This window comes from Manis javanica, chromosome 18, assembly GCF_040802235.1.
Source record: "Manis javanica isolate MJ-LG chromosome 18, MJ_LKY, whole genome shotgun sequence".
Taxonomy (NCBI): Eukaryota; Metazoa; Chordata; class Mammalia; order Pholidota; family Manidae; genus Manis; species Manis javanica.
Window position 1 is genome coordinate 14,179,336 of NC_133173.1, and position 15,585 is coordinate 14,194,920.

The window sequence follows — 15,585 nt, forward strand, 5'->3', positions numbered from 1 at the left end:
GGACGGCTGTGTGGGACAGCTGTGCAGGCAGAGAGGCCCAGAGGACAGCTGTGCAGGCAGAGAGGCCCAGAGGACAGCTGTGCAGGCAGAGAGGCCCAGAGGACGGCTGTGTGGGACAGCTGTGCAGAGAGGCCCAGAGGATGGCTGTGTGGGACTGCTGTGCAGAGAGGCCCAGAGGACGGCTGTGTGATGGCTGTGCAGACAGAGGGGCCCAGAGGCAGAGACCAGCTTGCTGCATGCAGACTCGCTCTGAGTGAAAGGGATTTTAGTGACTGACCTGCCACCTGGACTGACAGGAGTAGATGGAAGGAAATTAGAAGGGAAGCCAAATAGGATCTTATTGGAGCTATGGCAACAACTGAAACCAATGCAGCAGTTCAAGCCATTAAGACTAAAGAGGCGGCGGGAGAGATGCTAGTGCTTGACCTACCACTGGGAGAACAAGTCGGGTTATAAACCCTTTCACCCCAAAGAACGTTTTGCTGTCAGTTTTTTTGGTCACATTGAATCCATAGCAAACTTGCCCGGGTCTGAAAGCCATTGGCAAAACAGTTATGGTATTAGTTTCTTAGGGCTGCTTTAACAAGTTACACAGGCTAGGTGGCTTCAAACAACTCACATTTAATCTTTCGCAGTTCTGTAGGCCGGAGGTTCAAAATCAAGGTGTGGGCAGGGTAGGGAGAATCTGTTCCTTTCTCCTAGCTTCTGGGCGCTGCCAGTGATCCTTCATGGTCCTTAGCTGCATCACTGCAATCTCTGGCTCCATTGTCACTTGTCATTCTTCCCTCTGTCTGTGTCTGTTAAGAACATTTAAATGTCTTCCATGATTGTGCAATGCAAGGTTTTCTGTATTCAGAGATGTTAATTTTAATTATCCGAGTTCATAATTTAAATTGTAGTGTAGGCTATGTAAACATAAAAACCCAATCCTGCTCCAGACCTGCTGATTTATTATTTTCACATTATTTTCTCTAAATTTTCACCCCTCAGGAAGATTGTACTTTGTTTTAAGCTAATTAAAAATGTTTGTACATTTTTCAAAAATAAAATTTAATTCTGAGTTTTTAATTTTCAGCCAGAAAACCTTGCTCAGAAGCTCCCAAACCTTGTGGAACTGTGAGTCTGTTTATTCAAAAAATTTTTTTCAATGAAAATAATTTTAAGTTATTTGAAATAATAGGATATATAATTTTAATGACTTTATTACAACTTTAATGGTTTTAATATAATTTTATTAATTTCTTATTTTTTGATGTCATGGCCATGGTGTGACCTATGGTTGTGCTAAACCCAAGCGGTATTTTAAAGTATTTATTGTGTGCATTTAATTTTTTTAAAAATCTCACCTCAAGGTAGTGAAGATGAAAGATGTATTTTTTTCGTTCAGCATTTCCTTGAGATCATTCAGGTTGTTGCATGTATCAATAGTTTGTTCTTTTTTGTTGCTGAATTACATATCATGGTATGGATGTAATGCTGTTTGCTCAGCATATTGGTTGTTTCTAGTTTTTAGCTATTATGAATAAAGCTGCTCTGGGCATTTGTGCATGTTTTTTTCTGAGTAAGTTTTCATTTCTTTGCAGTTCATTTCTTTGTAATTGCATGTTGTTGTTTCAGCCCCTGGCAAGTTCACTATAGATTCAGTGTGACCCAAAGAAAATGACAACAGACGTTCTTTGGGGTGAAAGGGTTTATTACCCGGCTTGTTCTCCTGGTGGTAGGTCGAGCACTAGCGTCTCTGCCTCCATGCAGAGCACTGGGCCGAGCTCTGTATAACGCAATGATAGCTTATTGCCTAAAGGGGTGGAAGCGGTAGGCTAAGCAACAGGCCAGTTACATCATCAGGTGGTATAAATTCAGTGAGGATCCTGGCCGTAGGAACCCCAACTTCCCCACACATTTTACTTTTTTATTGAGATATAGTTTACATACCATAAAATTCACCCTTTTAAAGTATATAGTTCAGTGGTTTTTAGCATGTTCACAAGGTTGAATTCCAGAACATTTTCATCGCCCCAAAAGAAATCTGTCAGTAGTCATTCTCCCTTTCCCCCAGTTCCTAGAAATAATCTGGTGACCTATCATCTACTTTGTTTTCTATGGAGATACAGGGATTTCCTTAACTACCTGAAGTCTCCAGTAAGTCCTTGATTCCAGTAAGTCTCCCAGTCTTTGCTGAGGAGCCCTGTATGTATACTGTGTCATATATTCATCTCTCAGCTAGGCAGTTGACAACTTTACCTTATTTTTCACTTTTTGCTAATGTAGACTCTCAAGTTCAGCAGAGGTAAGAGCTTAGTGTAGGAAGATAGAAGTTTCTACGGCCAGGATCCTCACCTGACCCTAAACTACTTGATGCTGTAATTGGCTTTCTGCTAAGCTAATGCTTCCATACCTGTTGGCAATAAGCTATTTTTGACTGAGTCACTATATAAACAACTCTTCCCAAAGGCGGGTTCTGAGATGGATTATGGACCTGCAGACTGCTGGATGCAGACATGATTCTAATGCTCAACCTGCCACCATGAGAATAAAGCTGGGTAAACCCTTTTACCTCAAGAAGTTTCCATTGTCATTTCTCGGTGTCACCGAATCCATAGTGAACTTTCCTGGGGCTTGTGGGTAAAATGAGAGTTCCTGTGGCCAGGATTCTTACCTGGCCCTGGTTGACTAGCTCACTGCACACCTGTGGGCAATACATGGCTGTTGACTCTATATAAAGAGCTCTGCCCAGTGCTCTGGGTGTGACATGGTGGCATGGCTGCAAGGCTGCAGGAGAGCAGAGCAGAGGACACAGGCCCAGAGGATAGCTGTGTGGAATGGCTGTGCAGACAGAGAGGCCCAGAGGTTGGCTGTGTGGGACGGCTGTGCGGAGAGGCCCAGCGGAAGGATGTGCAGACAAAGGGGCCCTGAGGCAGAGACTGGCTTGCTGCGTGCAGACTCACACTCAGTGAACTGGATTTTAGTGATTGACCTGCCACTGAAGAAATAAAGTTGGGTATAATGCTTTTACCCCAAGAACATTCTACTGTCATTTCTTTGGTCACACTGAATCCATAGTGAACTTGCCAGGGGCTGAAACCCATTGGCAAGACATACTCCTATACACCTACCAAACACCTACCTTTGGCTCATGCTTCTGGGACTTTTTCAAGTTTGTTATACTGTTTAATCACTGACACTCTATTCAATTCTTTTCAGTTTTTTTTTTTTCTCTGTATGTCCTTCAGTATGGACAAATTGTATTTCTCTTTCTTCAGGGTCAGTAATAGTTCCTTCTTCAGTGTCTAATCTGCTGTTAATCCCATGTAGTAAAGTTTTCACTTTGTTGTATTTTTTGGTTTCTGTGCTTTCTGTTTGGTGGGTTTTTTTTTTAAACATATATAAATGTTTTTTTTGCAGTGGTCACATTTTCCTTTAAATATGAGTTTATATAGTTGTTTTAATGTCCTTTTTAGCTAATTCCATCATCTCTGCCGTTCTAGATCTGATTGTGTTGATGGTTTTTTATCTTGGTTATTGGTCACATTTTCCTGATTCTTGCCATATCTAATACTTTTTGATTGGATGGTTTACCTTATTAATTTTGCATTATTGAGTGTGTAGACTTTCTTGTTTTCTCTTTTGTTGTGCATTATTCTAGCATGTAGTTATTTGCAGTTTAGTTTGATCTTCCATGGCTTGTTCTTTATGCTTTCTTAGGACAGGTCTAGAGTAACCACTACTCTAGAGGGAGTTTGGCACTATTAGTAAGGCAGGGCCTTTCTAGGATCTCACTTGAATGTTCCAGGTGATCAACAAGGACTTGGTACATTTGCTGCTCAAAACTTAGATGCCTCTTTAACCATGTATGAGTTTTGAGCACCATTTAGCTGATAGGTCTTCAGTTACTTTTTACCTAGAATGCATTTTAGAATTTAGTTAAGAGTCAAAGAATCCCTTAGTTAAATTTTTGAAGGTTTTTTTTTCTTTTTCTATAGTGATCTTTCAGAACTGTACCCCACAACTTTCAGCTGCTTCAGGTTTTCTAACTCTGATGTATATCTCTGTAATTCAGTGAGACTTTCCATACTTTGTGTGGGATTCCATTCCTGTAACCTCTGGGCAAAAAACTAGGAATATTATGTAGCTCACCTCACATGTTTCTTCCTTCTTAGTGAACATAGTCCTAATTGCCTGTTTTCAGTATCTGGAAATAGTTGTTTCATATTTTCCATCCAGTTTTCTTGTTGTTTACAGCACTTGAGTACATCTGATCCCTGTTTTACCACTATGGCTGGAAGTAAAAGTCCTGTTCCTTTAAAACAACAACAGCAGCTTTTATTTTGGAACAGTTTTTTTGTATTTATAGAAAAGATGCAAAGATAGTACAGAGTTCCAGTATACCTCTCATCCAGTTTCTCCTGTTCTTAACATATTACAGTTCCGTGATACATTGTTAAAATGAAGAAGCTGGCATTGGCCTACTAATGGCTATATTTAATTTTGTGAAAAAACCGACAAACCATTTTCCAAAGTAGCTATACTGTCTTGCATTCCTACCAGCAATGAATGAGAGTTCCTGCATTATATAAGCAAAAGAACATGATGAGAACTACTTACATTGAAAAACCAACATTTGAACTACTCTGAAATTACAAAAATTAAGTAAAGGGAAGGGACTTAAAATTGCTAAGCCTCTGATTACAAATGACTTATGCTAACAGTGATAATTAGAACAACAATAACAGTAGCATTCATGGTACTCTGTTCTAAGAGCTGTCCATCTGTTGATCATTTTAACCCTTACAACATCCCTCTGTTTTTGGTGCTAGTATCCTCTGCTTCTATAGAATAAAAAAGAAGTTTAGCAATTTTCCCTTGGTCAGTGTTATTAAGGTATAGCCAGTCTGGCTCTAGAGCCTGCTCTTTGGTGCATTCCACCAATGATGATTCTACACTGGTTGCACATCAGAATAACTTGATGATTTGAAATGGTGTGTCACTTGGTGCAGGATGATCTTGGGCATGTATATTTTGAGACCACTGGTGATTATAATGTGTAGTCAGGATTGGAAACATTCTATACTACTGTATGCTGCATCTTTGTTATAACATAGATAAATTTAATGTGTTAAATATACTTTTTGATTTTAATAATAGTATATTTATATTTTGACTTGGACATTTTAAATTCCTTTTTTTATAAGTAAAACTTGAGGCAAATATTTTGTGAATAAAGGAAAAATTTGTTCTCTTTAGCACTCTGGCTTTTGTAACAAATACAAATGTGTGTGTGTGTGCACGTGTGCATGCACTTATTTACATATGGTCTTATGGCACAAAGAATTTTTAGAGTCACTTGATAAAGTATTAGGTATTCCATCTTAAAATTAATGTTTAAAGAATATTAATTTTAAAATGTGGAGTGATTTCATATATAACAAAGGAAAGAATAAAATCTATCATGGAATGGTGTAATTGTTTAAATTGCATTAGACCCAGCAGGTTAATACTGACACAAAATTTATTTATTACCACATAGAATAATCTTAAATCTATTAATTTTGTATCTTTCTTATTCTGTGTCATTGACATTTTAACTTTTTTTTGGTATTTTTTAAATTTATTTTGGTATCATTAATGTACAGTTACATGAGCAACATTATAGTTACTAGACTCCCCCCATTATCAAGTCCACACCACATACTCCATTACAGTCACTGTCCATCAGAGTAGTAAGACGCTGTAGAATCATTACTTGTCTTTTCTGTGTTATGCTGCCTTCCCTGTGCTCACGCCCCCACATTATGTGTGCTAATCGTAATGCCCTTTTTTCCTCCTTATCCCTCCCTCCCCACTCATTCACCCCAGTCCCTTTCCCTTTGGTAACTGTTAGCCCATTCTTGGGTTCTGTGAGTCTGCTGCTATTTTGTTCCTTCAGTTTTTTCTTTGTTCTTATACTCCACAGATGAGTGAAATCATACTTGTCTTACTCCACCTGGCTTATTTCACTGAGCATAATACCCTCTAGCTCCATCCATGTTGTTGCAAATGGTAGGATTTGTTTTCTTCTTATGGCTGAATAATATTCCATTGTGTATATGTACCACATCTTCTTTATCCATTCATCTACTGATGGACACTTAGGTTGCTTCCATTTCTTGGCTATTGTAAATAGTGCTGCGATAAACGTAGGGGTGCATATGTCTTTTTCAAACTGGGCTGCTGCATTCTTAGGGTATATTCCTAGGAGTGGAATTCCTGGGTCAAATGGTATTTCTATTTTGAGTTTTTTTGAGGAACCTCCATACTGCTTTCCACAATGGTTGAACTAATTTATATTCCCATCAGCAGTGTAGGAGGGTTCCCCTTTCTCCACATTCTCGCCAACATTTGTTGTGGTTTGTCTTTTGGATGGTGGCCACCTAACTGGTGTGAGATGATATCTCATTGTGGTTTTAATTTGCATTTCTCTGATGCTTATTGATGTGGAGCATCTTTTCATGTGCCTGTTGGCCATCTGACTTTGGAGAAGTGTCTGTTCAGATCCTCTGCCCATTTTTTAATTGGATTATTTGCTTTTTGTTTGTTGAGGTGTGTGAGCTCTATATATTTTGTATGTCAACCCCTTATCAGATCTGTCATTTATGACTATATTCTCCCATACTGTGGGATGCCTTTTTGTTCTACTGATGGTGTCCTTTGGACATTTTAACTTTTGATATTGGGCTTAAAAAATATAGAAGAACATTTCAAAATTCTACTTAAAGAATACTTTATGAAGATTGATTTCTGAAGTATAATAAATAAAGCGGTAGGTTTGAAAATACCAGACTCTAATTCTCTTGTCTCAAAGTCAATAATATAAATTTATTTAAAGAAATTATTGCTGTATGATCTCCAGAGTCACTACTGTTGTGCTCTTTAGTGGGCTGCTGCTGATTACATGAAGCTTCCACCAGAGTGTGCTAAAGACACTTCAGTAGGAAAAGTGTTATTTATTTAGGCTTGCCTGGACTTGTCAGCAGGGTAACCTTTTTTTTTAAGAAAAGAATTTTATTTCTTGTTTATGAATTCCCTTGGCTCTGTACCTTGACAGCTGAGTATTTCCACAGATTCCATAAATGATTGCTGTTTAATCTCTCCATTCTTGGTTCTCAGTAAGCATGCTGACTGGAGATATCTGATTATTTTGTGATGTTATCCTTTAGAAACCAAAAATTGCATTTTCCTGTACACCATAAGAGTTGATTTTTCTTTACAAACATGTGTTTTTATGAAAATCTGAACACTTTAAAATGAACTAGATAACTAGTAATATGTCTTGTGAGGTAAAAAAATACTTCATAATCTATTGTGCATGCTCTTATTAAAACAGCAACTAAATTGGCAAATAGTTCTAATATTTGCAATTCCAGCATGAAATATTATTCTCAAATATTGTTATGTATCTGTGATGACCATATATTTTGTTTTGTGTTTAGGGTGTGAAAGAAAGTTTCATTCCCTTTATATTTGATAAATTTCTAAGTGGGCATTTTAGAAAGTGGTATCTAGCAGAAGTACTGAATGATCACAGCTGTTTTTTTTCTTTCCCCCCAGGTACCTTCATTCAAACAACATAGTTGTGATTCCAGAAGGTAAGTACACTTCCAACTTTTAGTTATAGCTGTAATTTTGAGGGGAAAATACGTTTTCAGCCCGGAGCAAATTACCTTTGAAGCCCAATCAGTCAAAGGGAGAAACAAAGTAGGAGAAACCTGGTTACAGCCTATAAGCAGCCATCCACTTCTCTCCCCTGTCTGTCACAACTCCTCTTTGGAAAAAGGGGCCCCACTGAACCTCTCAGGTCCAGATATGCCCTCACTGCCCCTTGTAATCACCTATTGCTATAGAGATGGACTACTTCTTTCCACCCCTTGGAAACACCTATTGATATGGAGAATACACTAAGGCCAGGGGAGAGGTTCTGGAAGTGTTTCAGTTTTACCCATATAGGGTATTATAGTTTAAGATTTGTTTTATACTAGTAGAACAGGATTGCTCTTTAAACCCATTTTAGCTGGTATATGAGGGAATTTTAATTATAAAGCATCTTTAATTTGTTAGTTTCAAAGCCTTTTCTTACCTCTAATTAGCAAGTTCAGTTAACAATTATGATTAAATAAGTAAGTCTAAAATGGGTATAGTGGTAAGACCAATTGTTATTAAATTGTTGCTAGATAAATAATAAAATGATAAAATTTAAGTTTAATAAATCCAGTTATGAATTTTGATTAGGTAAAAAAGACCTTATATATTGTTTCATGATATTTTTATTCAAGCAATTTTTTACATTGTTTTAACATTTTTATTTGTGTTTTTTTTTAAGTTGCTATATTTTATATCAAAGTAAAAGTCTTGTCATTAATATAAAATTTAATTTGATCTGTGCTTTTACTATTTTGTGAGTATTGAGGTAGGGATAATAAGGATTAAAATATTTTAACTTGTAGTTAATTACATTAAAGATTTGGCGTAACAGTTGGGTCAAATTAATGTTGCCTTTACCCTTTTCTCTTTGAAGCTATTGGGTCCCTTGTAAAACTCCAGTTTTTGGATCTTAGTGACAATGCCTTAGAAATTGTTTGCCCTGAAATTGGTCATCTGAGAGCTTTACGTCATCTCCGATTAGCTAATAACCAGCTGCAATTCCTACCTCCAGGTAATCATTGTCTGTTAGCACACAATAGTTTCTTGTCTATTACGAGTGTATTTTTATTCATATTTCTCCCCGTGTGACTAGGTAGTGGCTTTGGATATATTTGTAAAGTATTTGTCCATTTGTTTGAAAATGAAACTAAGGAATGTGGATGAAATGTGATTTAAGAGCCTTCCCTGATGCAGACATAAGAAGGTGGCATTTATGTTTTTGAGCTACAGTTACTACAACTATGCACTGCAAGCAATGTGCCATCAAATCACTGCATTGGTGAACTATAAAAAGCTACTTCAGTTCTGACTTTCAGATAAGAAAATTTAGATGAACTTTGTGTGATTTAATCATTTTAGTATCTAAAAGGCAGATACATAATGGTGTTTTCTCTCATTCTCCAATGAGGTAATTGATGTATATTAACTTTGTTTAATAAGTTATACTAGAATTCAGTGGAATTTGAATCCTATAACTAATTGTCAGTTCTGCCTAGTAAACAGACCGGTAGATTATGATGTACTTCCGTACAATACCAAAATTCTGCATGCTGAGCTACCATTAAACCTATTGACTTTCTTACGAAGACATCTGAAGAACTTCCTTTGTGAATCCACACATATGCAAATTCCTTCATATGTTATTCCTGTACTTTAAGTAAAGGTAAAGTATGATGTAGAGAAATACAAAAACTTGTGCTTAGTTATTATATAAAAGTTAACTCTCCCTTCAAGAGTGAGCATAGAAAAATACAGTTTTCAAATTGGCTGAAGTTATTTCTATTTAGGAACTCTTTAGGAATACTAACCAGTCTTTTAGTGTACCCAAGTGCAATGTGGAACTCAACCAAAATTACAAATTCCTACCTGTCATGGAACTTCGGGCCTGTATGAGAACATTGAAAACAATTCATGTTAAATCCATTAATGAAAAAGTCTATATTTTTCTTTGTGATTTAAAAAGTACTTTCTCCTGAGTTTTTCAAGAATAGAAATTTCTAAATAAAACATAATAACACTAATTTTTAGATGTTATGTGCTGGCCTTAATATTTGATATTGTTTACAAAAATGATACTAGTACAGCAGTTGACTCTGCTTAGAAAATAATTTTTTACCCCATGTAATTTGTGTCTTACTTTTTCTAACTATAGTTAGCATAAAAATTTTCAATACAGTGTGGGAATAAAATATTTATTTTAGAGTTTATTGTATGGAATCAGGGTCAGTAGTGTTTCATCATCCTAGCTTTTATTGCATATATTCAGAATCTCAGAAAATTAGATTCTCTCTCAGAGATTGCCTAGAAAATGTATCAGCAAAGGTAATACTTTTAAGTTTCATATTATTTTTATACATGAAACTTATTCAAGATGTATTATAGAATCAAAATACTTGGATATAATACTATAGTCAAACTCCTTTTTATATACATTTAAAGAACATATGAAAAGTACAATTCTCTGTTAAACCATTGTTCTTTGTATTCTATCATCCTGTCTTTTCCTGTAATATAAAAATATTTTGTGGTAGAATGTGGCCATTTCCTTCCATTATGTACTCTCAGAGGTTAAGGATACTATAATATCATTGACTGCTTCCTAATAACCAGAGAAGGGTATTGATTTCCTGACCACCTTCATATAATTTTTAATTTATATCAAACCTGTTGCATAGTAGATTTGAAGACACTTCTGTTTTTATTTCCCTAGCTTATTTCTACTGTCTTTGTTTGGTTTTGCTGGTTTTTGAGTAAAATTATATACATTAATAGATATGTATTTTGAATAGAAGTTTTGATTGAGCGATGTATAGATTTTTTTTCTCTTTAGGCTGTCATGAGTAGCAGTGGTCTAGATCTTACCAATTATTTGATTCACTTTATATATATCTCTTTATGAGATAATTTCAAATGTTATAATTTGAATGGGTTAGAGGGTAAGAATACATTTCCCAAATGTTTGATCATGTTTGGAAACGTACTATGCAAAGGCACTCTACCTAAAGTAAAAAAAAAAAAAAAAAAGTGAGAGACTTCCAGTTTGTTTCCATTTAATGAGACAACTGGCACCAGCTGATATCTGATTGTCAGTCCCTTTCTTCCTGGTTCATGCTGTTATAAATAGACTTCTTATATGTTACTGTCTCTTGAAAGACTTAACATCTTATTGTGTATATTTGTTGTGGTTGAAAAACCTTTGAATGTAATTATATGTTCAGTATTTAAAATTTGAAAAATTTTATATATCAGTGATTTAAAAAGTTAAAAAATTTGAAAAATTTAGATCGATATAGAGAGTTTTAAAAATAGGATCTAAGAGTGGATTACAGAGGTTTCATGAACACCCTCAAATTTTGTGCACAGGTTGGTATATGTGAGTATGTACATATTGCTGTGTAAAAGGTCCAGTGTTTTCACCAGTTTCTCAAGTAGATCCATGAATCGTCTGGGTGATTCTGTTGGGTTCTTTGCCAGTGTCCACATAATAATTGCCATGTGGGTTGGGACCCATTTTCTGGGGGCGTCCCTTACTTGCATTCTGTTGGATTGCAGAGTACCACCATTTCTCTACCATGTGATGTTGCCTTCCTTCCACAACCCATTGGTCCTGAGGTGCTTGACCCATGCAGGAACAGTTATTTTCCTGGAAATTTTTGGGAGACTCTGATGGGAGAAAAAGAAAGAGAGTAAAAGAGCAGGAGAGAGAGAAAAAGAAAATCAGTGTCTGTTTCTTTCTGGACACAATACTTTGTAATCTTGAGAAGTGCTGGTAGTCACCACATGGACTGGGGAAGAGAAGAAAGATGAGGCAGATACATGGGAAGAATATGGAGGCAGAGACTTCCTCAGTTTTCTTTTATATCTCAACCACTGGTTCTGATCTTAAGGCCCACAGGCTTTGCACGTAAGCCAGCACTCTTGGCTTCTATGAATTGCAACCAAAAGAGCCCCAGGCAACATAGCTGTCCCAAAGGCGTAGAACAGCTGTCTGTCTGGAGTGTAGAATTAATCTTTACTCTGCTCTTTACTTAACTGTTACACTTCCAAACTGCAAAAGCTCTTATTATTAGTAGGAAGTCCAGAGGTAGCAAGAGCATGATCAATAGTATGTCTGTCAAGTGTTTATTCTATCATCATTTTTTCCTTCTTACAGTATTGTCTATTAGATGTCTTTTTTTATCCTGAGCCCAAGTAGTTTTTTGGGAGATGCAGAGAACATTGGTGTAGAATGGTGATGGGATAAAGGAATGTGGAAACAGCCTATAAAGAGTATGTTACTAAGCCATTACTGGAGAGGTCAAATTTCTCCTCTGCCCTCTAGGTCTTCAGCTAGGCCCAAGAATTAAACTGACAAGACAGAGTAACAGAAGAAAAGTAGACAAATTTTATTTAGCAATTTTTCTATGTACAGGGGCACCTTCCCAAGAAATCTGAAGACCCAGAGAAAGAGTTAGAGCAGAATGCTTATGTACTAGGTTGGACAAAGAATAGTAAATATGAAAACATGATGAGACAGAGGGATTTGGGCTAGGACAGTCTTTGAAAAGGTAATGGTAATTTAACTAGGTTTCTTTAAACAGATTTCCCTTGGCCTTGACTCCCTACCTCTGGTGATAAGAATATCTTTCCTTCCTTCTTGTACAGGGAGAGCATCTTTTACAGGTGAGTTTTATCTCCTGCTTTTAGGAAGAAAAAGGAAGGTTCAGAGTGCTCTTCCATCTGCTGTTTTTTAGTGCCCTTAACTCAAAATAATGTGTCAGAGTGGCAGCTAAGGGACTGGCATGCTCTAAACTCCTACACCAGCCACCACAATGGGCATTTGGAGCTCAGTCCTGTGTAAAACACATCCTTCTCAATCATCCCTCTGAAGTGCCGAAAGACCTAAGCATTTAAACAACTGCCCAAAGTGTTGGTTCAGAGGTGTTTGAGTGAGGGGTGTTCATTCCATGGTACTTTTGGCATGCTGCACCTGTACACACATGGACAGAGCAGCAGCCTTCTGTAGGTTCAGGAAAGGCCCCAGCCACAGGAATATGGATACTCATAGTGAAGTACTGCCTAGAGAACATGGAACTGGGAAGTCTAAGTGATATACACGGGACTTCAACAAGCTCCAACAGACATCACGCACCACAGACTGAAGAAAGGTGCTTCGTACACGTGCTTTAAACATCCTCTTGACTTGGTTCATAGCCCCAATCTGAAAGATAAGGCTGATGTAAAATATGAGTAAAAGAATAAAATACCTAGGAATAAACCTAACCAAGGAGGTGAAAGGCCTATACACTGAAAATTAAAGGACACTCATGAGAGAAATTAAAGACACCAATAAATGGAAACACACCCTGTGCTCGTGGATAGGAAGAATTGATTTGGGGGATTATGCTCCCCAACTTCAAGTTCTACTACAAAGCCACAGTAATCAAGACGATTTGGTACTGGCACAAGAACAGAACTGTAGATCAATGGAAAAGAATAGATAGTCCACTTATAAACCCACACATATATGGTCAATTAATATATGATAAAAGAGTTATGGATATACAGTGGAGAAATGACAGCCTCTTCAACACCAGTTGTTGGCGAAACTGGACAGCTACATATAAGAGAATGAAGTTGGATTACTGTCTAACTCCATACACAAAAGTAAACTCGAAATGGATAAAAGACCTGAATGTAAGTCATTAAACCATAAAACTTAGAAGAAAACATAGGCAAAAAATCTGTTGAATATAAACATGGGCAGCTTTTTCCTGAACACATCTCCTCGAGCAAGGGAAACAAAAAAAGAAATGAACAAATGGGACTACACCAAACTATAAAGCTTTTGTACAGCAAAGGACACCATCTGTAGAACAAAAAGTTGTCCTACGGTATGGGAGAATATATTTATAAACAACATATCCGACAAGGGGTTAACATCCAAAATGTATGCCTCAACACCCAAAAAGCAAATAACTCAATTAAAAAATTGAGGGCAGAGGATCTGAACAGACATTTCTCTGAAGAAGAAACTGAGATGGCCAACAGACATGTGAAAAGGCTACACATTGCTAATCATCAGAGAAATGCAAATTAAAACCACAATAAGATTTCGCCTCACACCACTTAGGATGGCCAACATCCAAAAAACAAGGAACAACAAATGCTGGTGGGGATGTGGAGAAAGGGGAATCCTCCTATGCTGTTGGTGGGAATGTAAATGAGTTCAACCATTGTGGAAAGCAATATGGAGGTTCCTCAAAACACTAAAAATAAAAATACCATTTGACCCAGGAATTCCACTCCTAGGAATTTACCCAAAGAAAACAAGATCCCAGATTCAAAAAAACATGCACCCCAATGATTTCACTCATTTGTGGAGTATAACAACAAAGCTAAACTGAAGGAAAGAAACAGCAGCAGACTCACAGATTCTAAGAAGGGACTAGTCGTAACCAAAGGGAAAGAGGGTGGGGAGGGAAGGAGAACGGGATTGAGGGGTATGATCAGCACACATAATGTAGGGGTGGGGCACAGGGAAGGCAGTATAGCACAGAGAAGACAAGTAGTGATTCTTTAGCATCTTACTATGCTAATGGACAGTACCTGCAATAGGTATGTGGGTGGGAGGGGGGCAACTTGATAATACAGGTGAAGGTAGTAACCACAATGTTGCTCAGGTGAAACCTTTGTTAAGTTTTGTATATCAATTATACCTTAATTTTAAAAATAAATTTAATTAATAAAATATGGGTTTAATGTGGTTTCAAGATGAACAAAAAAAGTCATTCAGAAAAAAAAGCTTCCTGGCTAAACTTATCAAAGGCCTGGTCTATGATGTGAACTTTGGAACCTTGAAGCACTGTTCTTCTGAGCAGATCTAGATATTTTTTCTTCAGTTTTTTTTTCTTTTAAATAACCTTGCGTTTTATTTAGCAATGAGTGTTGTGGGTTTGTATCAAACTATGACAAGCAAAAGGTTAAACAAATGTTTTGGCCTTTCTTTTAATGTGATATTTAAATTTGATTTTTGATATTTATTTTTCACAAATAAAAATTGTATATGTTTAAGGTACACAATGTGATTTTTTGATATATGTATACATTGTGAAATTATTACCACAATGAAGCTAATTAACATATCCATCACCTCCTATTGTTACTTTGTGTGTATGTGTTAGAACTCTTGAGCTCTACTGAGCAAATTTCAAGTATATAATATATTACTATTAAAGATGCCTTTCTTAAAAAATTTTTTTTTACTATGTAAAATTTTAAACAATAAAAAGAATAGAATAGTGAGCCCCTATATACCCAACGCCTAGCTTTAACAATTAACATGAACATCTGTTTCTCCTGTATTTTTCTTTTAATTTTTGTTCTTCATATTTTTGTACCCTTTTATAGTTTTTTTTAAATTAAGGTAAAATTAACATAAAGTAACATACCCAAATGCAGAATTTTGAGTTTTGACATGTATATACCTGTGTAACCAACATCTAATGATACAGAACATTTCCATTTCCCCAGAAAGTTCTTTCATGCCTCTTGTAGTCAGTCTTCCATAAGCAAACACTCTTCTGATTTCCATGAACACAGATTAATTTGATCTGTTGGTAAACATAATGTAAGTAGAACCATATATTGTGTTCTCTGTGTCTAGCTTCTTTCACCCAAAACACTGGTTTTGGGATGCATCTGCTTTTCAAGGTGTATCAGTAGTTCATTCTTTTTTTTATTGCAGAGTAGTATTCCATTGTATGAATATATAACATACTTCTTTTCTTTTATGAAAATGTGGACATTTTTTCTCATTTTGGGCTATTATGAATGCAGCTAACAAAAATTCTTATGTAAACTTTTTAGGTATATGTTTTTATTTATCTTGTGTAATTACCAAGGAGTGGAAATGTTGGTTCATAAGGCAGG

General features: G+C 36.4%; 1 protein-coding gene across 5 annotated transcripts in view; it reads left to right on the plus strand.

Annotated features, from left to right (window-relative positions):
- Positions 1–15,585, plus strand: part of LRRC28 (leucine rich repeat containing 28) — a 130,568-nt gene that overhangs the window by 14,087 nt on the left and 100,896 nt on the right. For 4 of the 5 annotated variants that reach the window (XM_037000578.2, XM_037000575.2, XM_037000577.2 and 1 more), the window contains exons 3-5: positions 1,076–1,116; positions 7,585–7,622; positions 8,549–8,686. In XM_037000578.2, coding sequence (XP_036856473.1) covers positions 1,076–1,116; positions 7,585–7,622; positions 8,549–8,686 — 217 coding nt within the window. The remainder of the gene's footprint in view (positions 1–1,075; positions 1,117–7,584; positions 7,623–8,548; positions 8,687–15,585) is intronic. The other variant, XM_037000580.2, reaches the window with a different exon arrangement.